Source organism: Chinchilla lanigera, unplaced genomic scaffold, assembly GCF_000276665.1.
Source record: "Chinchilla lanigera isolate Chin_1 unplaced genomic scaffold, ChiLan1.0 scaffold00086, whole genome shotgun sequence".
NCBI classification, from domain to species: domain Eukaryota; kingdom Metazoa; phylum Chordata; class Mammalia; order Rodentia; family Chinchillidae; genus Chinchilla; species Chinchilla lanigera.
The window spans coordinates 6889571-6915068 of NW_004955487.1; the positions used below are offsets into that span (position 1 = coordinate 6889571).

Here is a 25498-nt window from a genome sequence, read left to right on the forward strand (position 1 = left end):
CTTTCGCGCGCACCCGGCCGGCTCACGGCGAAGTCCCTGGCCACGTAAGTGACTATTAATACCGCGGGTCTGGGATGCGGGCGTGCAGAGCGCCGGGCTGAGCCTCGGCACCGTCGGCCACCCGCTTTGATTTTTAGACACAGCCCTCGCTCACCGGCTGGTGGCAAGGAAGAAAGAAGGAAAAGAAAGGAAGAAAGAAGAAGGAAAAGAAAGACACCAAACCATCAATTTTCTACAAAAAGAGACCAAAAAAAAAAAAAAAAAAAAAAAAAGCCAATCGCGCCGCCGGGCAGTGTGGTTCAGGGTACAAAAGGAAGACTGACGGAGTGTTTGCAAATTACTCCAAGACCCCGATTCTGCCGCGGAAGGCGCAGCGGGTCTGCAGCGCCCCGGGGCGCATCCTCTCCCTGGCTCCGCAGGCGCCAGAGCTCGGCCGGCCGGGAAGGTGGAGCGTGGAGTCCGGCTCTGCGCCCCAGAGGAGGACGGAGCTGACCTCGCCGCGCGGCCCGCGCTGACCCCGCCGTCCCCGTCCCCGCTGCGCCCGGCGCGCCGCTCCTGCCCGGCCCCCTGCGATCTTTTGTCGGCAGCTCGGACTGCTCCAAGTTAAATGCTCCTTCGCTATTTTTCTTTTTGTGTGTGTTTGTTTCATGTTTTTTTTTTTTTTTTTTTTTTTTTGGAGCGCCCTAGCAATCTCGGAAAAGCCTCAGACGCCACCTACAGTTGAGTCGTGGGTAACTGCCCTCTCCGGCAGCGGCCACCCCTCCCTTCCACGCCCCCCACCCTTTCCACCCAAAAAAGGGGGTGCAGCGCGTATTCGGGCTGCTTTGCTTCGCGAGAGCCGGTAGACCCGTGCTAATTTCCTTTCCTTTCCTTTTTTTTTTCGTTTTTTTCTTTTTCTTCTTTTTTGTTTGATTTCTAACGCGTACAGACTGAGCCACTGCCGTGCGCGCCAGGAAAATTGCACAAAACTCCTAGGGATTCTCTGAGCTCTGGAAAGCCGCCCAGGGATCGCTTCTGGAAACCGGGCTCGGCAGCTCCGTACCTTATTTCTCATCCAGATCCACGTTGGAAAAAAGAGGGAGAGAGAAACTAAGAGCGCGGCGATTCTGCACATTTTGGATAACAAAAGGACCCGAGTTGGCTGCGCACCGAGCACCCCCGGGAGCCGGGCGGAGCGGACGGGGTGCAGGCGGCGCCCACGGGGACTCCTGACTCCTTCCCTGCGTGGCCCTTCGCCTGTGCCCTCTCTAGTCCCCTCCTAACGCCCGTATCCAGGAGGCGCCTGCAGCCTGCAGCGCTCGCCCGCGACTCCTGTCCTCCGGGTGTGTGTGTGTGCGTGCGCGCGTGTGTGTGTGTGTTGGTCGTGTGCGATCCCCACACCCATGAACATACACAGGTCCACCCCCATCACAATAGCGAGATATGGACGATCGCGGAACAAAACCCAGGATTTCGAAGAGTTGTCGTCTATAAGGTCCGCCGAACCTAGCCCGAGTTTCAGCCCGAACCTTGGCTCCCCGAGCCCGCCCGAGACTCCGAACTTGTCGCATTGCGTGTCTTCCATCGGAAAGTACTTGCTGTTGGAACCTCTGGAGGGGGATCACGTTTTCCGTGCCGTGCATCTGCACAGCGGAGAGGAGCTGGTGTGCAAGGTGAGAGCCCCCCCCACACACACCCGGGAGGCGGCGGGGCGCCGAGGAGGGGCTGCTTTCTGTCCTCCGGAGTAAGGTCCCCGCCTCGCGCTTTGGAAAGGGGACTAGGGTCCTCGGACCCCTGCGTCTGGGGCGGGTCTCGGCTTGGCTCAGCGGGTGTATTTATTTTCCGCGTCCGCGTGGGGCGAGTTGCGAAGTTTTTCGAGCGTCTCAGACAATGGGGCGGGCTGCAGCGGGGGCGTCTTGGGGATAGCCCGGCGCACGCGGACGTGGACACGCGTGCTCTGCGGGACTGAGCAGCTGGGGGCGCGCGGCCGGTCTGCCACCCACGCGAGGTTCCTCGGCTTGTCGAGCCCCTCCCCTCCCCACCAGACCAAGGGATCCCCCAGTAATCGGAGGACCCCAGGACTGGGTCCCTTCTGCAGCCTTTGTTAGCAGTGTGCAGGTGTTGAACCTTTGTCCTGAAGTGTCCTCTAAGAGACGCCCACGGAGGGGTCCCTGCTGGCGGAGCCGACGGTCGCGGCCCGGGAAAGGAGTTTCCCCTCGCTCCCTCTCTCCCTCCTTTCTTTTCCTCCTTCCTTCCTTCCTTCCTTCCTTCCTTCCTTCCTTCCTTCCTTCCTCTCTCTCTCTTCCCACCTTGCCTCCCTCTCTCTCTTTTTTTCCTGCCAGGGCCCCCGCAAAGGAAGGTTGGGTGGGAATCAGAGCACCTTTGGATGACCGTGGAACCGTTTGGGTCTTCTTGCCTCCGGATTCCCTTGTCTGCTGCCTCCCTTCATCCCGGCTCGTCCTCCTCCTTGCACACACACCTTAGAGGCCAGCATTTCTTTGGGACTCCCAGATTTGCATGCTAATAGGAAGCTGAACACTTGGGTTTCCTGTCTGTGACCCTGCACAGGGACTGGCTTGTGTCTGTGTTTCTGTGTCTTTGTGTGTGCTCTGGGGGCATCAGACAAGGGGCCGAGGAGAAACGTTTTTAAAAAATGATTAAATAGGAAAACATTACACCCTGGAACTACATGTAGACCAAGAATTTATAGGCATTTAATTTTAGATTTGCTCACAGTTGTAGCCTTTTGGGCGGGAGTCTTAGGATCCATTCTAAGCTTGAAATGAATGGCTGCCCCATTTCCCCATTAATCAGAAAATGCTTTGTGGAATAGCCTTATATTTCATGCTGGACTGGAGTGTTTCATTGGCAAAAAAAAAAAAAAAAAAATCAGATTGGTGGTTTCGAATCTGTTTGGAATTGTTCCTCGCAGACCACAGGGAAAAAGTCAGAGACTTCAAACTCTGCTCCTTGCTGATCCTGAGCATTTGGTATTTGGCATCTTTTCCACGTCAGTGAGCATAGAGCAAGTGCGCCCAGGGAGGAAAATTCAGTAGGCGACTGAGCTGGAAGGGCTTCTCAGAAGTCCTGCAAGGTTGCACAATGGGGTAGTCATCCTTTGAAATGAATGAATTCGCAGGGCTGCCGCTGTCTCATGACATATGCACATTCACCCAGCACTGAGTGTTTTCTCTCCTTTTTTGCCCAACCTAAGTACGGCATTTTCGTCTTTTTCAAAGGCTGGAGGTGCTTTTAAGTGGGGACTGCAGTCCAAGTCTGCAGGAGCATCTTGCTGTTATTTCTTTGTTTAAAATCAGAGATGACACCGGCCTGTGCTCTTTCTTTCCGCCTTCAGATCTTTCAAGACATATTTCACTGCAGGCCGACCTCAACGTGGCTTTCGCAGGCTTGCTCTCTGGCCTAAAACTGCACTTCATCTGCCGGTTTAGTTATTGCAAAGACTGAATCAGCCCCTTGCCAATTATAGTGTGGCTTCAAGTGCATTTAAGTGCAGTATCATTGTTCTGCTTGACAGAGGTCACCCCTGTGAGACACAGCAGCTTGTGTTTTTCCTACCTCTTTCCCAGAGGTGCCGTGGGTGACTTCTGCAGTCGTGGAAGCCCCAAGTACTTTTAATAAAACAGCTTCTGTGAATCACCGTGAGAAACAGCAAGCTCCTAACTGACTTTCAGGGCTCAGTGAAATCTGCACATTGAATCCAGCTCCTTTTTGATGTCTTAGGGGGTAGGGTTCAGGTTTCATAGCTCTGTGCTGACCCAAGTGGAAAAAAGGAAAGTCTGCAGAAACAGATCAAATGTAAAGATGCTGTTTACTCTGTGGGATGTTCTCTTCAGAGGGGACAAGAGCTTCCGGGACGTGTAAACAGAACAATCCCGCCTGTTTATTGTCTCCCTGTGCCTACAGGGTGGCAGATGACTAAGGGAGCTTCAAGGGTCCTTCGCTGGATCCTTTTCACAGAAAAGCAGGGAGCTCCCTTGCGATTGACATCATTGCTATCCTGGCAGAAACTTTCTTTTGCAAAATGTTATTAATGGTGGCCTAGTCTTCCTGCCTTATCTGAACTGTCACATTATATAACTGAGGCTGCAAAGGAAACATTTGAAGGAAACTGGCAGCCAGGCTTCTGGCTGGATTTTTGCACTTGAAAGTGCTGCTTGAAATACCAATCCAAGCCCGTAAATGCTGGTTACAGTTACTAATAAAAAGTTTGGCTCCTTCGCATTTGGGAACAGAAATACTCCTCTTATTTTTTATTTTTTGTTTTCTGGCCACCATCTTGGAATTTGGTCTCTTCTACACAGGGGTCCGAATGCATTTTGAAGGTGCTATGCATGTGTTTGCTCTTTTTTTTAAATTCAGTATTCATTCAGTTTTTCAGCAGTGGGGCGAGATACTGGGCTAACCCCGATGAGCCAGGAAAAAAAAAGGTTTCTTTTTTTCTGTTTGTTTGTTTTTTAACAAAGACATCTGGAAACAGGAAGTATTTTCTAAATACTCTAACGCTGGATCCAGGCGACAGACCCCAAAGCCTGGCTTGCAGAGAGATCCTGCTTCTTATATAATGCCGCGTGTTGACATCCGCCACGGCACAGCATTTATTCCTCCGTGAAATCACCCAGGCTTCCTGGGCTGGGTGTGAAAGTTGAAGCAGGCGCCGGCGATTCCTAATTGAAGGAGCTTCTGAGGCTGCCACGCCGAGGTCACCGTCTGCCAGGATCAGGGTGTGATTTGTGGTCTCTGGAGAGGCTGTCGGCTTCATTCTTAAATTCCAGGGTGTAGTGGCAGCAGCCAGGCTGTTTCCCCGAGATGCCTCATTACGGTTCATTCACAATCTTCCTGTTAGCTTGGCTTCCTCAGCCCCAGTTAGCACCTGGAGGCGCTTATTGTCTCTGTTTGACTCACAGATTTTTTGTAATTCATTCGTGGATTTTTACATGGCAGCCCGTGTCCCTGTGAGGGCCTCAGAAACCCTATGGTCCCCAGGGGTCTCCTGGCGCAGTGTATGCGCTGGGCAGTGGGTGGTGCCAGCAGAGGCCCATGCATTTAGTTCATCAGATTCCTGGGGGAGGTGTGGCCCTGGGAAAGGTCCTGAGTGTCTTTGTATGTTCCTTCATAAATAAGGCAGTCCAGTGACCCTACGCCTTTCACCCATCCTGCCCAGCTTAGTGGAAGCCCAACCTGGATAAGAGCACCCGGGTTGGTGGGGTTTAGTCTAGCATTTGCCCCACCACGTTGCAAATTAATGAGCAACAACCAAAAAGTGATTTGGGAATCACGGTGGTGCTCGGTTTAGTGCAACTACAAGGAGGCTGAGGCAAGGAGATGGAAAGTTCAAGTCCAGCCTGGGCATCGTAACCAAGCCTTGTCTCTTTGTCTGAGGGTGTAGGTTAGTGGTAGAGCCTCTCTGGGCTTGATTTCTAGTATCTCAAAAAAAATTGCTCAATGACTGAAAAAGGATGAGAAGCAGACAAAGCACCTGTTCCTAGGGCTTTTGTGGTGCAAATTGGGGCTGTTCAGGGAAGCTCCCGCTCCTGCCTGGGCTTTGCCCTCCCTGATAAACTCTCACCCACATTCCTAAAGCCAGGAAAACCACTTTAGAGTCCAGGCCCAGCAAGGGGTTCCCAGTGGAGCTCAGATCCTGAAGGGAATGAAAGCTTTCTTCTGTGATTGCAGGGAATCTCTGCAGTGTGCGTTTCTCTGTTAAATCTGCTTCAAAGGGATCCATGGTTGTTCATTTTCTTAAGCATCAGTGAGGTGGCATTTTGTAGGCTAATTCTGATTCATAAAAAAATCATTGCATAACTGCTTCATTGAGTCAGAGGAAAGAAGCCAACCGCTTCCTCATTGACAAGGGTCGTGTCTGATACCGAGCTCCACCACTAGGGGCAGGAGTTCTCAGGCCACCCTGAGCCTCAGTTTCCACATCTGCGAAACATGGATTAAGTTTAGAAAACTGCTCCAGGCATGGGTGTGCACGCCTGTCCTCCCAGCACTTGGGAAGCTGAGGTAGGAGGATCATTACAGGTTCACATTCAGCATGAACTACATAGTGAGTTTAAGTTCAGCCTCAACCAGAGAGTGAGACCCTGTTTCTAAACAAACAAAAACACTTAGAAAACTGCTAGGCAAAGTCTAAATATTTATTTAGAGTATTAGCTGCTAACATAGAGTGCTTATTAATGTGCATTTTTGTTCTGTCTTTTTTTGTTTGATTTTGAAGGTAGAGGAGGTATTTTCTATATAGCTTGGGGGTGCTGCTTTCTGCTTTTGCCTTCTATAAACACAGGTGGCTGGGGTAACAAAAGAAACTGTAACCCAGTTGCGGTGGCTGCAATCAGTCCCAGCATTCTGGGAGGCTGAGGCAGGAGAAACTCAAGGTGGAGCCCAAGATGGGCAATTTCGTGAGACCCTGTCTCAATTTTTCTTTTAATACAGAAGGGAGCTGGGGATGCATCTCAGTGCAAAGGACCTGGGTTCAATCCCCAATATTCCAAAATAGAAAATAAGTAAATTTACCATTTGAGTACTACATCCATTTTCATTTTCTGCCAGACTCCTCCCAGTGCTGCAGGTGAGGTATCGTTTATCCATTTTGCACAGGAGGCTCGGAGGCCCAGAGAAGTGAAGCTCCTTACTGGTGCAGTGCGGCACATAGCAGACGGTGCTGGGTGGTGGGGGTCCGAGCTCAGTGATCCTTGCGGGTGGTAGTCTGCCTCAGCGTGAGTGGGTGGCAGTGCTGACCGGGGTCCTGTTAATCCTGTCCTAGGTGTTTGAGATCAGCTGCTACCAGGAGTCCCTGGCCCCATGCTTCTGCCTGTCCGCACACAGCAACATCAACCAGATCACCGAAATCCTCCTGGGCGAGACCAAAGCCTACGTGTTCTTTGAGCGGAGCTATGGGGACATGCACTCTTTCGTCCGCACCTGCAAGAAGCTGAGGGAGGAGGAGGCCGCCAGACTGTTCTATCAGATCGCCTCGGCGGTGGCGCACTGCCACGATGGGGGGCTGGTGTTGCGAGACCTCAAGCTGAGAAAGTTCATCTTCAAGGATGAAGAGAGGTAAGGCTCAGCCCCACCTACCGCACGCGCTGCCCTGGCAGCTCCCAGCTCTTCTGAGAGGTGTCACCCAGTGTTCAAAGCCCAGGTGACCTGTTTGGATGTGTGTGTGGTTTGGTGGCTGCACATCCATGTGGCATTTTTCATGTCATCCAAAGCAGGATTTTGAAAATTCTGCACCGTCAGGAAACTTGGTACATAGAATCAGCTGCATATCATTCAGTCCTCTTTTGGTAGCTAGTTCCTGGGCACATATTTGTGAATGTGAAAATGAATTAGAAAGCCTAGCCTTTAAAAGAAGGATCACAGCCAGGTGTGCTGGAGCACGCCTATAATCCCACCACTCAAGAAGAGTGAGCGGTGGCGAGGTGGTGGGGACCCACCCTGGGGGTGTCAATGCAGCCACTCTGCCGCCTTGGCTGTCCCCGAAGACAGCTTCACTGAGGGCAGGTTCCAGGTGCCGTCCACGGTGCTGCTGTGTTCCCCTTAGGAAGAATGCGCTTTTCCAGGGAGAGGTGGGGACAGGTTTGTACTGGGTGCTCGGTGTACTCTCAGGATCAGAGCTCCTGTAGCTGACGTCATGGGTTCTCAGAGGGTTTCTGAGCCCTCTTATCGCTGTCTGGGAAGCAGCTGCCGAGGTCAAGGCCTCAGCTTCCAAAGGAGGCCTGGCTTGGAGCATCTGTGGATGGCTGGACCGACAGACTGACAGGCTGTGCACTGCATTCGTCCACTTGGGTAGCACTTCGCAACCCATCTGGATCTGCACAGACCTACCATTGCACCTTTCTGCTGTCCAGCTAGGTTACTGTCTAGCCTAGTGGCCCAGGCTATATTCAAGTTATTGCTCATAGAATTCCAGGGGCCTCTGAGAGAGTCATCTAGTGGTGTGTGCTCCTCCTCCTCTTTGTCCTTCTTCCTCCTCCTGTTTTTCCTCTTCCTCTTCCTTCTGTTTTTCCTCCTGTTCCTCCTCCCTCTCCTCTCCCCTCCCCATACTTGGGAAGTTAAGGTTTGGCAAGCATTTTAGGATTGGCAGAGGGAGCCTGGCTATCGCTTGACCCAAATGGAGTCATTCCATGGGCTTTCATGAGGCATGCTCATACCCAAAATGCAGAGGCCTCCTGGCTTCTGGAGCTGAAGAGGTCAATTATTTCCCCATATTTTGCATGCAAAGGGGGCCTTTGGCCACTCGTACCCTGGCCTTTGACTGTGACAGTGAATGTAGCCTGAGGTTTTCATGTGGGGCGGCCCTGGCTGCTTTTGTTCTGCAGTTCAGCTGCGTCAGCCCTCACAGCCTGAAGACCCCACTCCCGGGTACGGTTTTGCCTTAAACGACCTGTGTGACCTTGGCCTATCTCAGCCTCTTCCACCTGTCTGTTGTCCTGGGTCTGAGTTCATGTTATAACATCGAGGACTGCATTTGTTTGAATATTCTCATTTGGAAGGTAGGTAGGTATAGATGTAGATAGATACAGATATAGATATAGATATAGATGATATAGATATAGATAAATATAGATACAGATATAGATATAGATATAGATAGATACAAATGATATAGATATAGTATAGTAGATATAGATTATATAAATATAGATATAGACAGGTATAGATGATATAGATATATATAGATAGACATAGATAGATATAGCTATAGATATAGATAGACATAGATGTAGATGATACAGATATAGTTAGATAGAGAGCCCCAGAGAATATAAAAAAGGTATTTTCTCTGTCCCTCTGTGTCCCACCTTCCTTGGAAATTTTGATAGCTTCATCTACAAAACATAACAGCCGCTGTGTGCTCTCTTCTCCCCAAAAGTAGTTTGGCCGACTTAATTCTCTCCAGCAGTGGGAGAAGGGAGCGTGCTTGTGTCTGCCCTGCCTTATAGCCAGGGGCTCTTGGAATCACAGAGATGAAGTCTCAGAGTTGAAGCCCAGAAAGAGCCAGACTTAGACAAGGTTCTCTACTAGGTCACCCAGTTCTCAAGAAACTCACTTGCCTGCAAGAGGGGGTGAGCACCCCGAATTCCCTCCCCTCTCCCACGGGCACCTGTGTGTCTAGGAAAGGGTCCTCCTCCCTGGTCTTCATGTCCCAGGGTCTGGGGAGAAATGTGATGGAGGATGCGTGCAAACTGAGGACGCAGCCATTCATCACCCCTTACGGGCCTAACCCTGTGAGGTCCCCCTGGACACTGTCACAGCCCTGGGACTCTCGGGCAGGGTCACAGCCGGGCCAGAAGGGACAAGTGTCTCTGTCCCTGCAGCTCTGCCAAGGTCACTTCAAGGACCTGCTAAGCCCTCTCATCAGTAGCTTGTAGACATTTTTCTCCCAAACAACTATCAAGTTACTGTGAAAGGTGAATAGAGGCTAGAAGCTGTTTTTGTTCTTATTGTTGCTTTGTTTCCTTATTGTTGTCTTAATTCCAAATGTGAAACTTCTGGTTTTGTCACTTACCATCATTTTGCCCCCTCTGCTTTCTGGCTGCATCAGGTTTCAGTCTCTGTCTCTTTCTGTCTCTCTCTTTCTCTGTCTGTCTCTGTCTCTGTCTCTGTCTCTGTCTCTCTCTCTGTCTCTCTCTCTGTACTAAGGATTGAACCCACAGCCTTTGCAATGACTGAGCTACATCCCCAGCCCTCTTTTGTGTTTTTAATTTTGAGATGTCTCACTAAGTTGCATGAGCTGAGCTCCATCTTGTGATCTTCCTGCCTCAGCCTCCCAGAGTGCTGGGATGACAGGTGTGTGCCACCACTCCCATTTCGCGCTTAGCTTGTGTTTCCTGAGCGGTGAAGGCAAGAGTCAGGTCTTCGGATCTCGTTGAGGCACGGTGCATACAACCAATGCAGGCTTCTCACCTAACATTGACAGTGTTGGATAAATAATGGGCTGAATGTGGAAGACGTGGAGCATGTCTGTGACTGGCTCCTTTGCTCAGGGTCTTGGGATCAAGAGTGCTGATGTGATTGAGCATAGTGCTGCACTAAGCCTGCCACACTCGCTTTGTGGTGAATTCCTCTTCCTGAGGGCTGAGCCTCTTGTCCTAGATGTGTCCCTGGGCAGCGGGCGATCCCTAGCTCCATGCTAGCTGTGCAGGGCAGCGTCTGCCCCTGCTCACTCTGTACTTCTGTGACCGCAGGCTCAGGTCTGGGCTCTGCGCCTTTCTCCTTCTGCCTCTGTGTTGAGTGGGCAGTGGCTGTGACTCTTCCCCTGGGGTTTTGCTTTGATCTGGGCCCTGGACTTGGTTTCTGGTCAGTGGTCTGCTCTGGATGTCACTGTGTCCGAGCTCGGTCACGGGAGCATCCTGGAAGGCGTGGGTTGGCGTGAACTGGCTTATCATGAGGTTTGTGGGCGCAGCAGGCGCTCGCTAAGGGCCAGGGATTGCCACGTGCTGTCCCCGTCCCCGAGGCTCCTTGGGTTGTGAGCAGTGAATTAGTTTTTCCGGGCAGCCCTTGCTGTGCACAGCAGTGCCCTGGTATGCAGGGCCTCAGAGTGGGGCCACATCCTCTTCCAAGGTCTCTCTCTCTCTTTTTCAGTGCTGGGGATTGAACCCAGGGCTGTGGCATTGAGCTACATCCCGCCATTTTTACTTTTTTTTTTTTAAATTTTGAGACAGGGTCTTGCTAAGCTGCCCAGGCTGGGTTCTAACTTAACGGTCCTCCTGCCTCAGCCTCCCAGAGTGCTGAGGTGACCAGCGTGAACCATCACGTGGGCTCTCTGGTCTCTTCTGTTTGAAGGTATTCACTGAGTCAGTGGTAAGATGATGACTCTCAGGCCCAGTGAGGCCCAGAAGTGCCACTGAATGTCCCCAGAGCAGGTTTTCCAAGCCTCCTGTCCAGCCTGGCCTTGGTGCTCTTTCTGCTCCATGCCTCAGGTGCTTCTGCACAGCTGAAATGGAAACATTTCGGGACTCAGTGTGGAGCAGCACTTTGAAGAATTTGATGTCTGGCCTCCAGTGAGCTACCCTGGGCTTGCTGTTTGCGTCCACAGTTCCCACTGTGAAACCTGGGATGGAGCTGGGTGCGGTGGTGCACGCCTGTCATTCCAGCACTTTGGAAGGGTTGTGAGTTGGAGCCCAGCCTGGGCTACTTAGTGGCTTAGCAAGATCCTGTTTTAAAAATTAAGAAGAGAGCTGGGGATGTAGCTCAGTGCAAGGTTCCAGCCTCAATCCCTAATTGTGTAAACAGATGAAACCTCATCTCCTCTGTGTGGATAGAAGCTGCAGGGCTACAGGGTGGTCCTTGATTCTGATTAAAGCTGAAAATTTGTCCAGATCCCCAAAAGAGGTACTGGGTTCCTGCCAGCCCCCTCTCCCTGCTGTGGTGTTGGGGCGCTCAGCTTGGTCATCCTGTTGTTAGGAGCCCTGTGTTGCAGTCTGGGCCTTCAGGAAGCCTGAGCTTAAGAGAAGGGCCTTGGCTCCTGGAGAGTCTGAGCCGTTCTCTGGGTCCAGTCCTGAGCTTGTGCTTATTCAGAAACTGAACCTCGCTGCGTCCCTAACCTCCGTGCTCTGTTGCTGCACCTGCAGAGTGGGAATGGCAGCACGACCTTCCTGAGAGTGTGAGAGGAGTGAGTGTAGGTGCTCACTGGGCTTGACATAGAATGGACCACCTGCAGGCAGCTGCTCCCTGACCTCTTCTGCTCCACATCTGGTGTGACTTTTGTCACATGGGCTGCAACCCATGCTGCCTAGCACAGGAAGAGGCCGTTTCCCAGCACCTGTACTCCTGGGGTCCACTTGGTCACAGATCAGGGTAGATGCATCTTCCATGAGGTGCCCTGTGTGAGCAGAGAGAGAGCCTCTTGCTTTGTGGTTTCTTCTTTGGGTCAGAGCTCTTATGTCTTGATGTGGCAGCTGGCTGTGCTGCTCAGGGCCTGCTCCTGCAGTGGGGACTCTGGGACCCTCTGCAGGAAGAGCTGATGGCCCTGGGGCTCTTGGTGTCGTAAGTGCCACCTGTACACCCCTCCCCACCAGTGGAGGCCTGGTCTGTCTCTGGATTCTTCTTCAGATCCTCAAAGAGCTCCTACCTCTGTTGATGTTTCAATATCTGACAAAATATGAAGGGGTGATCAAAGCATATGGTGGATGTTTAAATTAAAAGTATGTATTATAGTAAAGGACATGTTGCCATGAATCCCCTCAAGTGGCCCCCCTTGTGTCACACACAGTAATCCCATTGTCCTTGCCACTTTCTGAAGCAGCTCTAGGGTCTTCTTTCCTGAGTGTCTTTACCAGGTGTGATCAAAAATATGGTGCAGAAAGGCAGGCTGGTAAGAACATGGCACTATGTCCTCATCCTATGGTGTGACCTCTGGCTGTTCCTCAAAGTCAAAATGACCAGGAAAGGAAACATTTTGAACCCATTCAGGACATCAAGGCAGCCAGGACAGCACAGCTAAAGACCCTCAGGAAAGAGGACTCCACAGCTGCTCCAGGAAGTGGCAAAGATAATGGGATGAGTGTGTTCGAAGTCAGGGGAGGATTGTGAGGGGATTCATGGAGATATGTCATTTACTCTGCTGAATTTTTAAAAATTTTAATCATTCACTGTATTTTTTGATTAGACTATGTATAAGGATGAGCTTTGTAGCCATAGAGAGCAGACTTAGCTTTTCTTTCTTTCATTAGTAGCCATGTACATTTTTTAAAGGTGTAGATGTCTGTATTTTGGGAAAATACCTTTACCTTCTTGGTTTTGAAGGAGACAGAGCTCTAGGGAAATTCTTGACTGCTGTAGACTCACTGCATGGACCTAAGGCTCTGCCGGACCCTGTGGAAGGAAGGCTGCTCCTCCCCAACCCCCAGGGAGGGCTGAGTGTCCCTCTTACACTACCTCTTTGCCTCTGGGACAGCTCCTGCGCTATCTGGTGGCATCACGGCCCTGTGTGTGAGTCTGAGCTGTCCTGCCCCCGCCCCACCTGGCTGGGAGGACCAGGGGACAGAGCCTTCCCCCCCATCCAGCTCCTGAAGAGCAGTGGGGGCTGTTGTGTACTGAATGAATGAGAGTCTGCTTGTTTGGGTAGGAACAGCTCATGTTGCATTCTGATGACAGGATGGGAGAGGCGCGGAGAAACAGAGATCACTGGAATGTAGGTCGTTGCCTGGAGCTCGAGCCCAGAAAGCTTGTGAAAATCCCCATGGAGACACCTTTGCACAGAGCTGTTTTCTGAGTTGCCCATCTAGTGAGCACGGAGCCCATGGCTCTCGCTTTGATTTAATGATTTGTGCCTGAGTGACATTTCTCTAAGACACTGTTTTCGGTGACTAAGGCAGGCTGTAATTTTATCTAGGATGGGCTTTGCTAGTCACAATTAGCAAAGGGTGAGGTGCTTTAGGGCTGTGTGCTTCGAAACAGACTAAACAGGGGCTGTGTTTTAGAAGGATTTCTGGCTAGGCTGTTCACTGTTTGTACTTAATCAGTTAGCTGGTGGGCTGGTCTGGGAGCTGGAGAGACCAAGCAAACGTTACTTCCTTGGTGGTGCATACATGTTGCAATCCCAGCATTCCAGGAGGCTGAGGCAGGAGGATCTTAAGTTTGAGCCCAGCCCGGGCAGTTTAACAGCTGAGATTTATGAAGGTTACAAAGAGGCCTGGGGATATAGTTCAATGCAAAGGCCCAGGTTTGAATCCTTAGTATTAAAAAGAAAAAGATTTTAGAACCCTCCGTCCTGTCCTCTCCTCTTGATGTGCGTTCTCTGAAATCAGTTCAAGGTAGTGTGCGTGCAGTGCCCAGCACTGTGCCTCCTTGTGCACCGCAGTAAAAAGCTGCTGTCCTTACTGGCTTTGGTCAGCAGCTCCGGGTGGAGCAGCCTGGAGCTTTGTTCACTTGTTCAGTCAGTCCTGTACTCACTGAGCTCCAGACGAACGCCAGGCTCTGCTCTAGACTTCGGAGTTACTGCAGTGCCAAATCTCTCTCTCTCTCTCACACACACACACACACACACACACGCACGCACGCACGCACGCACGCACTCTGCTTCCTTGGGGACTTACATAGCAATGAACTAACACCAGATTGAACATGGTGGCACATTGTGAGGCTGAGGCAGGAGGATCACAAGTTCAGGGCTAACTTGAACGTAGCAAGATCAAGGCTTAAAATTAAAAATATAGAAAAGGCTGGTGATGTAGCTCAGTGCAAAGGCCCTGAGTTTGAGTCCCTAGTACCAGAAAGAAAGAAAGAAAGAAAGAAAGAAAGAAAGAGAAAGAAAGAAGAATATCTGGACCTACCATGTTCCAGATGCTATTCTCAGTACAGGTTAAATTAATTAGATAAATTTTAATTGCCTGCTGTATTTATGTTAACCAGTTTAAGTCCAATGATTAAGCTACTTTTCTCGGAGGAGGAAACTGAGACCCAGAGTGTGCCAGTCAGCGTCAGGCTGAGCTGTGCTCCCGGTGGCTGGCTGCAGAGTCTGACCAAGGCCTTGCTGGTTCCGGAGAGTGACCAGGGACAGGCTGGGCACCAGGCGACACCATGTCTTGTGTGCACCGGGAGGAATGGCCAGCAGGAGTCTGCCTGAAACACTGTACTTTTTTTCCCTGAGTACCCTTTTGTAGTATTCCTCTCAGGGCAGCCACTTGAGCAACCCCATGGCAGTTCCCATCCGTCCTCTGGTTCCACTCTTTGGGGTGTGTCATGTTTCCTTCCCAGAATATGAGATGGGATTGATTTACCTTCCTGTCTCCCATGCCTGCAGAGGGTTAGCATTTTAAGTACCTAGCGGCACATGAGTGAGAACAGATGAGAAGGTGGTGTGAATAGCCTCTGGTACCTCAGGAGCATAAGTACTGTAAGAAAATCCCCTGGCTGGACTCATGGTAGAAGCCAGTGGGTGGAAACTCATTCTAAATGTCCTTTCCCCAGCATGCATAGGAGTTTCCTTTAAGGGACGGGACAGAGTCCAGCTGTTTGAAATTTCTGAGGGCTGTGGATGTGGAGGTTCTTAGGTAGAGTCATTCCTCAGTGCCCTGGACCCCTGGTAGGATGTTGAAGCTGGAGGAGGGCGGCCTTAGACAGGACATAGTGCCATCTAGAAAACACCTGCGATACTCTTCTTAGAGTGGTGATGGTGCACGAATCTACATGTGAGTCTTTGCTGGTGAAGGAGATGATGGGATAGTTATCCACACTTCCAGCAGTGGAAGAGCAGGGAGTGGGCCTCATCAAGGGTGACAGGCTTCTTCCTGCATGGGCTGGGTCTAAATTTCAGTAGGGAACAGGAGCAAAGCCAAGAGGCACCAAGGAACCACGTGGGGGGAGAGGGGTGCTGCTGGGCATCATGTTGGGGAGGCAGAGTGCAGGCTGGGCCATGGGTCCATGCGCCTGACCTTGAACTTGACCTGAAGCCCAAGACAAGTCACACAGAGTTTTTTAAAGGACCAAGGACAGGGTCAGATAGGAAGTTTTGGAAATGTATGGGAAAGCTGGACCAGCGATGACGAGTTTGGGGGAGATTTGTCTCTATTTCAAGATGATATGGCTAAAATTATGGCCTTGGCAGTGGGGTATAAGGGGCAAGGTGGGCAATGGGGTTCCAGATCATCCCTTTTGTTCTTGAAGATCGATAAGGTCCTCACCCACAGCCTCACCTGTCTCCCTGGCACTGCTTTCCTGGCATCCTGGACCTTTGCAGTTTGTCCTCAGCCACGTGTGTAGCGCAGGGGACCCTGGCTCTGGGCTCCCTGATGGGGGTGCCTCCCCATCTGGCCCAGGGACTGTGGGAACACCTATGACAGGGCCCCTGAGGCTCCCCACCCACTGCCAGGGCCTGGCGAGGAGCCTTGTGGACCCAGGCAGCAGCAGTGTGGACCTGCAGGTCAAGGAGACCCTGGAGGAGTGGGGTTTGTGGAGCGCTACGTCTGAAATGCAGGGATTCTGGTAAAGGGAACCTTGGTAAGGAATTCTGACCAAGGCATCATCTTCTCCTCCTGGGCTTGCCAGTCTGTTTCCATGGCAACTGGAGCTCAGGAACCTTTTCTCCTGCAGGCTGCGTTGACCAGCAGGCTTCCAGGGAACTTCACCTTCCTGAGCTGCAGGTCTCTACAGCATTGTGCTGTGTGTGTGTGTGTGTGTGTGTGTGTGTGTGTGTGTATGTGTGGTAATGGGGATCCAACCCAGGGGTGCTAACCACTGAGCTACGTCCCTTGCTCTTTTCATTTTCTTTTATTTTGAGGTAGGGTCTTGCTAATTAAGTTGCTCAGGTTAGGCTCAAACTCAAGATCCTGCTGCCTCAGCCTCCCTAAGAGCAGAGGTTACTGGCCAGTGAGTGCCAACATGGCCATGCAAGAACATCCACCTCCAAGGCTGTGCAATGCAAGTGATTGTAGGCTTATTCCACCTGTAACCAGCCAGGCCTTCCATGGGACCCCTTCCTTGCAGACTTCTTTCCCTGTACCGGCCGCATTTCTCTTCCTGAGAGACCTGCACCGTTCTGCTCGCCAGTGAGCACTTAAGGTGGAGTTGGTTGGGTTCTAGATCTGGCTCTGAGTTGGCTCTCAGAGGTGCTTGCTGGGGAAACCTCCACGACGTGCTGAGCAATGATGCTGTCTGACCTGGGGACACATCCTCGCTCTAGCAGTCACCTCTGTGGAACTTTGCTTGCAGGGCTGGAATGGCCCCCAAAGTGTCAGGCACTGCAAAGCTAGACCAGGATGCATCTGACCTTTCACCCTTGACCCTTAGCCTGCTTGGATCGCAGACCCGGTGGCCTCTCATGATGAGTGTGGCTCTCACTGACCTCAGGCTGCCGGACTTCCTGTCCCTGGCAGGTCCCCACGGTCTGCTGAGTTCCCGGCTCACCCGGCCTCACCCTGGGCCACTCTGTCCTCAGCACTTCCTGCAGGGAACCCAGCAGGAAAGTGGGATTGGACTTTTCACAGCGGTGGCCATGTTTGCTCTTGAGAAAGGAGCCCTGAGCTCAGCTGAGAGAAACCTGGGTTTGAATCCCAACTCTGCGTTCCCTGGCCAGCTGCCAGGGATGGATCCCGCCACTTCCTGCTCTTTTGTTTCTTCGTCTCTACCTGGGCAGCTTCCCCTCTCTCCACCTGGTGAGCTACAGCAATTGGATAACGTATGTGGTGGCTTTGAGTAAGCCCAGCACCATACTTGCCCCCTTACCTCAGTCGTCTGCCTTTGAACACTTCCTTCTTAGACCTGAAACAAATCCATGATCTTGGTGGCAAAATGTATTTGAAACACAAGGCACGGGACACGCCTGTGATCTCAGCACTCAGGAGTTCAGTGCCAGCCTGGACTAGAGAGTGAGACTTGGTGTCAAAAGCAACAACAACAAAAAAATCCAGCACTTGTAGATTCCTTAATAGTTGCTGTTAATGCATGATCATGGTCATTAGGATGTTGTATGGAAAGTGATGCCATCTTGAAAGTTAAGCATTAAAGGAAACTTTCAAAGCAGGAAGTTTGAAGGTAGAAGAGCCCTTTTCATAACTGTTGCTGTTTGTTCTGTTCATGGTTCTGCTGCTGGTAGGACTCAGGGGCTCCCCAGCCTGGGCTGGGAGTGTGTGCGGCATCCGTCCTGGAGGAGCCACTCAGCCAGTCAGGTGCACAGAAGCAAGGAGGAGCTGCACCTCCCTGCTCCTGGCCTCCTCCCTGGCACTGGCACTGGTGAACAGGCCTGGAGCCTGTGGGCCTTCATTGAGCGCAAGGCTGCCCAAGGGAAGCCTCGTTCACTCAGGTAGCATGGGAGCCTGCTCCCTCCCTGTGCCAGTGACATATTGGAGAAGGCACCAGGATGCAATGTCTCCAGCCAGGAGCATCCAGTGCTGGTTCTACCCGTGTGGCAATGATTCCGGGGGACAGTGCTGCCTGTCACATCTTGGGCACAGCCCTCGTACAGCTCTCTGCTCGCCAGCAGAGCCCTTTCTTCTTCATGGGCCATCGCTAGGAAATGAGGGGCTGAGCTGAGCTTGAAGCTGGGGAGAAACATTTCCCACAGGACTGCAGGTGCATGGGCCCAAGACAGACAATGGTTACAGTGTCCCTGTTCACTTCCACACACCAAGCGCATGCTTCATGGTCGCTGCTGTCTTCTCTGCTGCACTTTGGAGGTGAGGATGGGGTCTCGTTTTAATCATAAGATCTGTATACACAGGATGACCAAAATGTGCGGTGAATGGCTAAATTAAAATTTATTACAGTGAAAGCCACATTGCCATGAATCCTCTCAAATCCTCCCCCTCACTTCAAGCACATTCATCCCATTGTCCTTGCCACTTTCTGCAGCAGCTCTGGAGTCCTCTTTCCTGAGGGTCTTTACCAGATGTGATCACAAATATGGCGAATGCTGCTGCCAAGTGCCATCCCACAGAAAGGCAGCTCATAAAAATACGACCCTGCGTCCTCATCCACCTTAGTCGTTGGATCTGACACTGTGTGACTTCTGGCTCTTTCCCAAAGTCAAAATGACCAGGAAAGGGAGAAGTTTTGGATCTATTCAGGATATTGAGTCAGCTATGATAGTGCAGCTAAAGAACCTCAGGACTCTGGAGCTGCTGCAGAAAGTGGCAAGGATGATGGGATGAGTGTGTTCGAAGCAAGGCAGAGGATTTTGAGGGAGACTCATGGTGAAGTGTTTTCTAATGTAATGTAATTATTTTAAGTATTCACTGTATTATTTTTTATCACACCTCAAGGCGGCCAGGATTCTGGGTCCACATGCTAGGCCTTGTCAGGAGCTAGCATCTTGCATTACTTCATTTACTCCTCACAGAGACCAACAGGCCAGATGTCACTTTCCTTGTCACATATGCATCCTAGTGTCTAGGCTGGGAACTCACACAGAGCCAGTGCCCGCCACACATATCTTCTGAACGCCGAAATGGTGAGTGGGGTGTTTGAATTACTAGGTTTATGGATGTTCCTGTTCCCTTCTATGGCAAGCGACCCTCTTGCCCGGGAAATCCATCATCCCCAGACTGTCTAGGGGACTCTGAAGTTGCACCACCATTCATCCATTCCTGCTCCCATTTTGCCTGGGCTGAGCACAGTCCTCAGAGTTGTGGTGATGCCCTATTTCCCAGAAGAGGGACCAAGGCCTGAGGCCCTGGGAAGCTGCCCTGGGAGTCTCAGCTGAGGAAATGGAGTTGGAAACCAAGCTGCCTGCCTGACTTCCTCTGCTCCGCCGGGGTGCACATCCTGGAAGGCCTGTGATCCAGACCCTGGCCTGACCCTGGGCTGTAGAGATGTAAACAAGTCCAGGATGTCCTAGGGAGGGGCAAGCCTGCAGCCATTCCTGGGAGATAGAGTATTTTTGCAGGCCTCTTCTCCATCTCCCCTGTGCTGCCTGGGATGTGGACTCTTCTGAGAAAAGGGCTGGCTTCTCCGGTGCCCATGGCTGTCTATTGAGGGACCCTGAGCAGGCAGGTGGGGCTGGCCTGCAAAAGGCGAGGGCCACCCCGACCAGGCTCCTCTGCCTTCGACTGAGGCTTTCTGGGCGTTAAGCTCATCTTGGTGCACAATTAGGGCCCTGCCTGTGCCTTCGAAGCCTGAGTATAGGTGGCTAGCATATATAAGGTGCACACATAGTATTGCTACTTGCAATATTTTTATTTGGAGCACTGGGAACTGAACCCAGAGTCTTTGTGCTGAACTGCATCCCTAACCCTTTGTACTAACTGTTTGGAGACAAGATCTTTTTAAGTTGCTCATTTGCCCATGTTGGGCTCAAACTCATGTTTCTACTGCCTTGACTTTCTACAGTCCAGGGCTTATAGGCACACGCCGCCACACTGGCTGGTAGACAGTACATTTTAAGGCTTGAACTTGGGCTCAGGTTTGACATCACGCCTGTTTTGCTCTAGGACTGGCCAGATCTCTGCTACCTCAGGCTGGGTCATGCCGAAGGAGATGGACAAGCCCAGGCTGCTCCCCAAGGCAACCCGGGCCTCTGCAGAGCAGGAGGATGCAGCCTCTGCTGCGTCACTTGGACAGCTTGGGGATGGCCTGGCAGCTACATTTTCAAATTTGTTAAGTCTCTGTGTAGCTTCTGAATTCTGAACTTAGGTAGGGGACGCAGAGAGGTAAACCCCAGTTGGGGATCTAACTGGACAGGGCAGTGCCTGGGCACTAGCTAAGCCCCTCATCTATGATGTACTGAAGGCTTACGGGAGAAGGGTCAGGGTGGTTTGGATGTAGGGTCACTCCTGCTGGACATGGACGGAGGGTATAATGAGTCCGAACCCATGCCTGTGACCTGGAAGGGGTAGACAGGGATAAGGGTGCTGACTTGGTGTTGCATTAAGAGCTTGAGGCCAGAGGTCCGGCTCCTGACAGGTGCAGCCAAAAGCAAGCAGCTCCAGTCCCGACTGAGGTCTACCTTGTCCACCGCACACCTTCCTCATGATCTTCATATGTCTTTGTCCAGGTAGCCCTGGCAGAGGCTGTTGATCCTGCCCAGGTCAGCCAACTGGGGTCCAAGGCTGAGCATGTGACTCTGCTGACACCTGCCCAGTGGACCCCACTTCCAGAAAGAAGGAGGAAAGGATTACCCCAAAGGATTACCACTGAGATTTCCTCCAGAGTGGGAGTTGCATAGCCCAGCTGTGTGTGTGGGCTGGGCAGCATTTCCCAGGGTGAGAGTCGGGTGAGGCAGCCAGGCCAAGCCTTGGTCCTGATGCTCATTGCGCAGAGATATGCTGAGGGGAAAGGAGTCCGAGCAGCAGTGGTGCTGGAGGGGCCACGACCACGCAGGGTCTTTGAGGCAGGAGGTGAGGGGGTAACCATGGGCAGCTGCAGGGTCATCTGGAAGACAATGGCAGGGCCTCCACCTGGAGGAGTTGAGACAGCCCCAGAGAGTGGGGCAGAGGCCCTGGGCCCCAATCAGAACCTTCTGTCCCAAGACTGCACTGGCCCTGCCCATGTCAATCACTTCCGTTTTTCCCATTGTTCATTACTCTACCTGCTCGACTGCCAGGGAAGGGAGGTTGGAGGTGGGAACTGCATCTCTCTCTTGGACCTGGGCCAGAGCTTTAGGGTGAAATGGGGTGCAGGAAGTTGTTGACAGAGCCGCTTTGTCTTGTGGCCCTGTGCCCCTCCTCTGCATCCCTGGGTCTCAGTGGATCGCCTCTGTCCATTGGGAGCAGCTGGTCAGTCTGCTCAATTGGGACCACCTACCATTGCAGACACCAAGGAGCAAGAGGAGGGAAGATTTGTTTTTAATCAGCTCAGTTCCAGATTAGCACAGCTAGATCCTTCTATTTCTGTAGAGCATTAGCTACAGGGACAGGGAAAATGAACGTAGACAGCAATAGAATAGGAAAGGAAGACGTATTGCTGTGCATTTCAGAATCTCAAGATGTCGAACAACTGTCTTGTTCAGATGGTTGCATGACAGTGTAAATAATATTGTAAATTTTGTGTCATGTATATTCTACTACATTAAGAAATTTTAAGTAGAAAGGATCAAGATGTCACATGCATGCACTTTCTCCTTTGCACCTTTGAGCAGCAGTGCACTTCCAAAATGATGGGACAGGTGACATTGCAGTGCTCTCCAGTCCTGAGCCCAGCCCTGTCCCTAGTCACCTTCCCTCCAGGTCTTTCTGGGTGTGATGGGATTAACCAGAGAAGCCCAGAGGAGGGAAGTTTGGGCTCTCGCAGGCTCTGGAAGGTTAGTCGTGTTTGGTTCTCCCCTCAAGCAACAGTAGGGAGGAAAACAGAGATTGCAGGAGGTATCTAGGCTGCAGAGATGGCCAGGCAGAGGACAGCGGCTCGCAGTTACTTCCAAGTTCAAGTGTCACCTTGAATAAGTTACTCTGCATCCTGCCCTCAACTTCTCCCATGGTAAATTTTAACTGTAAGATGCCAACAAATTTCCTATTTATTTTTGCAGTACTAGGGGTTGAACCTAGGGCCATCCACTAAGCGACATCCCTAGCTGTTTGTTAATTTATTTTTTTAATGTAAGTTGCCCAGGCTGGGCTCAAACTTGTGATCCTCCTGCCTTAGCTTCCAGTGGTGCTGGGATTCTAGGCATCCACCACCGTACCTACTAAGTCTTTATGTCATACCCAGTAGTGATATCAAATGTAATGATAAGTCCTAGGTGCCAAGGCCTTGGAGGTTAATGTGAGTTGTGTCTCCTGTTTATTCCGCCACGTCCCAGGAAGCCCACCTTCTGCTCAGCAACCCCGAGAGTCCTTAAAGGACGGAGGGTGAGTGGGGACAGAAAGAATGGTTTGAGAAGAATCTGTGGGTCATGCCATGTGGTTATATGCACACTTGCAAGTGAGAAGCCAGAGTTCTACAGAGAGGAGCACAGGCAGGAGAGGTGGGGAACCCAGCTCAGGGTAAGGGTCCATGGCAAGGTGCAGACCTTGGACGTTGTGGGTAAGGCTGGGCACAGAGGCAGCCAGACACCTGGGAAAGAAATGGACTTGATGCCGGGGTGCTGGCCTAGGGAAGGATGGAGGGCAGGAACCCAATTCTGCTCTAACTCTGCTTCAGCCTGAGTCCCAGTAGAGGCGACCAGTAGTCCCAGCAGAAAGAGTGAGAGAAGTGGGGTGACGTCTCCCAACCCCGAGCCCTGATGTTCTCATCTGCAGGATGGAGAGGTCACATGCCTCAAAAGTACTTTGGCAAGGCCGATATGCAATCTTAGGAAAGGTCTTCGCAAATTATGCTGTCTCACCAGCTGGAAGGCAGAGCTTCTTATAGGCAGAGCTTCTGTGGACTTTCCAACTGGTTAGATCCAAGTTGGAATCCTGTGAATTATCATTATGGAAGGTGACTCTGAGGAAAATTACCTAACCTCTTAGATCTTTCCCACCAAGAGAGGGCAACTGGGATATAATCTGTTTTGCCAAGATGATAAACAGATAAGTTCTCCATTATGTTGTAAGTTTTGTGGAAAGACTTTATCAGTCTTGTTCACTAGTATATCTCCAGGTCTGTAACACCTGAGGTGCTCAGTAAGTACCATTTGGATCCCACGAGTGAATGAGTAGATGGATAAATGAATCTTCAATGTGTTGGAGCAGGAGCCACGTTTACAACGAGGAGGCCTCAAGTCCCCCTTGGTAGCTCATGTCTTCTCTTCCTTGCAGGACCCGGGTCAAGCTAGAAAGCTTGGAAGACGCCTACATCCTCCGGGGAGACGATGATTCCCTGTCTGACAAGCATGGCTGCCCCGCCTACGTCAGTCCGGAGATCCTAAACACCAGCGGCAGCTACTCCGGCAAGGCCGCGGACGTGTGGAGCCTGGGCGTGATGCTGTATACCATGTTGGTGGGTCGCTACCCTTTCCATGACATTGAGCCCAGTTCCCTCTTCAGCAAGATCCGGCGAGGCCAGTTCAACATTCCAGAGACCCTGTCGCCCAAGGCCAAGTGCCTCATCCGGAGCATTCTGCGGCGGGAGCCCTCTGAGAGGCTGACCTCGCAGGAAATTCTGGACCATCCTTGGTTTGCTACAGATTTTAGCGTCTCGAATTCAGGGTATGGTGCTAAGGAAGTGTCGGACCAGCTGGTGCCGGATGTCAACATGGAGGAGAACTTGGACCCTTTCTTTAACTGAGCTCGGTCCCAGGCAGAGACTTAGCAGGTACCAGGAGCAAGAGAGGGCCCCAGAGAGGACTTCTTCCAGAGGGAGACATGTGGCCTGGCTGGCCAGTCAGAAAGACACACGCGTTTGCGAGTTTTGTGGTCCAAAGCAGGCAGATCTTCAAGGAGCTGATTAAACATGTAGTGTAGGAGGGCAAGAGACATGGGCTCAAGGTTGGGGTCAGATGATGGGGTCCCCTGGAGCTTCTCTTCCTTTATGAGACCCCTCTTTGCCAGTTGGACCTCTTCTGCCTACCCCACCTTCCATTCTGTTCCAAACTAGTTGCAGATCTTGATAGAATCAAAACTCTGCCTCAAACACACCTCTTGGCATTGCACTGTTAGCATTTAACTTCTTGTTATGATTCAGGGAAGGAACAATTGGCTGAGGACTTTTTTTTTTAAAAAAAAACAAGCCAACCACCTATGTGACAATTAGTGGGATTTGCTTAAAAAACAATTCGGTGCACACAGACGAACCTGGAACCCGGGTGCTAAACTAAAAGGAAGAACAACCACAACAAAAATCCAGTCGGTGTCTCGTAATGGCTCTCTTCAGCTCATCTTCTGAATAAACCATTTAATATCCTGGTTAGGAAACGACGCATAGACGCATTGCTTTCTGAAGGGGGAAAATCTGTTCTCTAACAGGCTCTTCTGTTTTGTGTCAGCTGGCTGGTGGCAGGAAGCTATTAGAAGTCAAACTTCCAAAGCATTACTTTTATCACGGTCTGAAGGTGAAAAAGGGGAGAGGACAGGAAAAGAGCAATTCCACGCCCTTTTGACTTGTTTTCCCTGAAAGTAGTGAGGGTTTGCATGGTGGGCGTTCTTTGCTGAGATGATATGGCCAGCCCAAGAGGCCAGGAAGCTCCTGGAGTCTGACGTCTTTGCAGACATTCTGATTGCAGCTCCATATTTTGTCTTTGTTTGATGGGAAACTAGTGAAACAAAGCAGGTTGTCCCACATGTATAAAATACAGGGCAGCTATTTAGTTTTCTTTACCAAGAATGATCCTTTTGGCTTGGAAGGCCCTCTGGTTTGGACAGAAAAAGTGGAAAGTATAATAAGCTGAAAGCTAGGATGATATAAATAAAAACAGCTCTCTATCCCAATACGCACCTTTGTATTTTGAGAACTCTTCTATTTATTAAGGAAAATGTCACATTGTGATGTATTAAGCCAGTACTTCAATTACGGGTCGACTTGGGATGACATGTTACATGCTGTAGTTAACATTTATAATATTTTTTTCTCGTTTGAGTATTTCTGTCCCTGAAATAACCTTTGATTTGGCTTTTCTAGATAGCTTTATTTGATTTCGAGTGGCAAAGATGTTTTTTATTCTGCTTTTTTCTATTGCTGTATGATACAGAGCTCTTTTGGCATAAATATTTGTGTTTCTAGTACCTCAGTTGTTTGGATTTTACTGCCTGTATATGTTTTGTGAAATGGTCCTGTTTTTTGGGTAGGTAACACGTGGACTCTAGTATGTAAATGTTACTTGAATCTGTGCTTTATTCTAGTACGTGGCATGTGTGTGTGCGGACTCTTTGATGCCCTGTGCCTGTGCAGCCAGAGTCCCTGTCCCCAGGCGAGCAGCTTCCCTGTTCACAATCAGGAGACAAGGCGGCCATGGAGACGCCCTTGATTTTATTTTGATAACGAAGAGATAGAGGAGAGAGGTTTTTTACATTCTGAAGATGGTGCTGCATCAAGAAGGACCTTAATTCTTCCCTCTCCCCTATTTTTTAAGTACCTGGTAGAAGGAAAGAGTGATGACGTGCATGGTGGGGATCTATGGCCTCTGGTGCTCTGTCCTGTATTTGGTTTAATGTTTTTGTCCTAATCTCTTCAAATCAATAAAATTGTGCGTATTTAACTAAAA

At 50.9% G+C, this 25498-nt stretch overlaps 1 protein-coding gene across 3 annotated transcripts; it reads left to right on the top strand.

Annotated features, from left to right (window-relative positions):
* Trib2 (tribbles pseudokinase 2) lies at positions 1-25498 on the top strand. 3 transcript variants are annotated; one of them, XM_013504383.1, is made up of 4 exons: positions 1-44; positions 929-1652; positions 6767-7059; positions 23118-25498. In XM_013504383.1, exons 2-4 carry the CDS (start codon positions 1383-1385, stop codon positions 23584-23586), a joined length of 1032 nt encoding a protein of 343 aa, XP_013359837.1. In that variant the 5' UTR covers positions 1-44; positions 929-1382; the 3' UTR covers positions 23587-25498. The 3 variants fall into 3 exon arrangements, with proteins under 3 accessions (XP_013359837.1, XP_013359836.1, XP_005404493.1); XM_013504382.1 differs by lacking the exon at positions 1-44 and adding an exon at positions 632-719; XM_005404436.2 differs by lacking the exon at positions 1-44 and having other exon boundaries at positions 665-1652.

Excerpts from the sequence above, each read along its gene's own strand:
- Trib2 (XM_013504383.1), top strand. The coding sequence starts at position 1,383 with ATGAACATACACAGGTCCACCCCCATCACAATAGCGAGATATGGACGA. Across the intron at positions 1,653-6,766 it reads GAGAGGAGCTGGTGTGCAAG|GTGTTTGAGATCAGCTGCTA; the intron begins GTGAGAGCCCCC and ends ATCCTGTCCTAG. Across the intron at positions 7,060-23,117 it reads ATCTTCAAGGATGAAGAGAG|GACCCGGGTCAAGCTAGAAA; the intron begins GTAAGGCTCAGC and ends TCTTCCTTGCAG.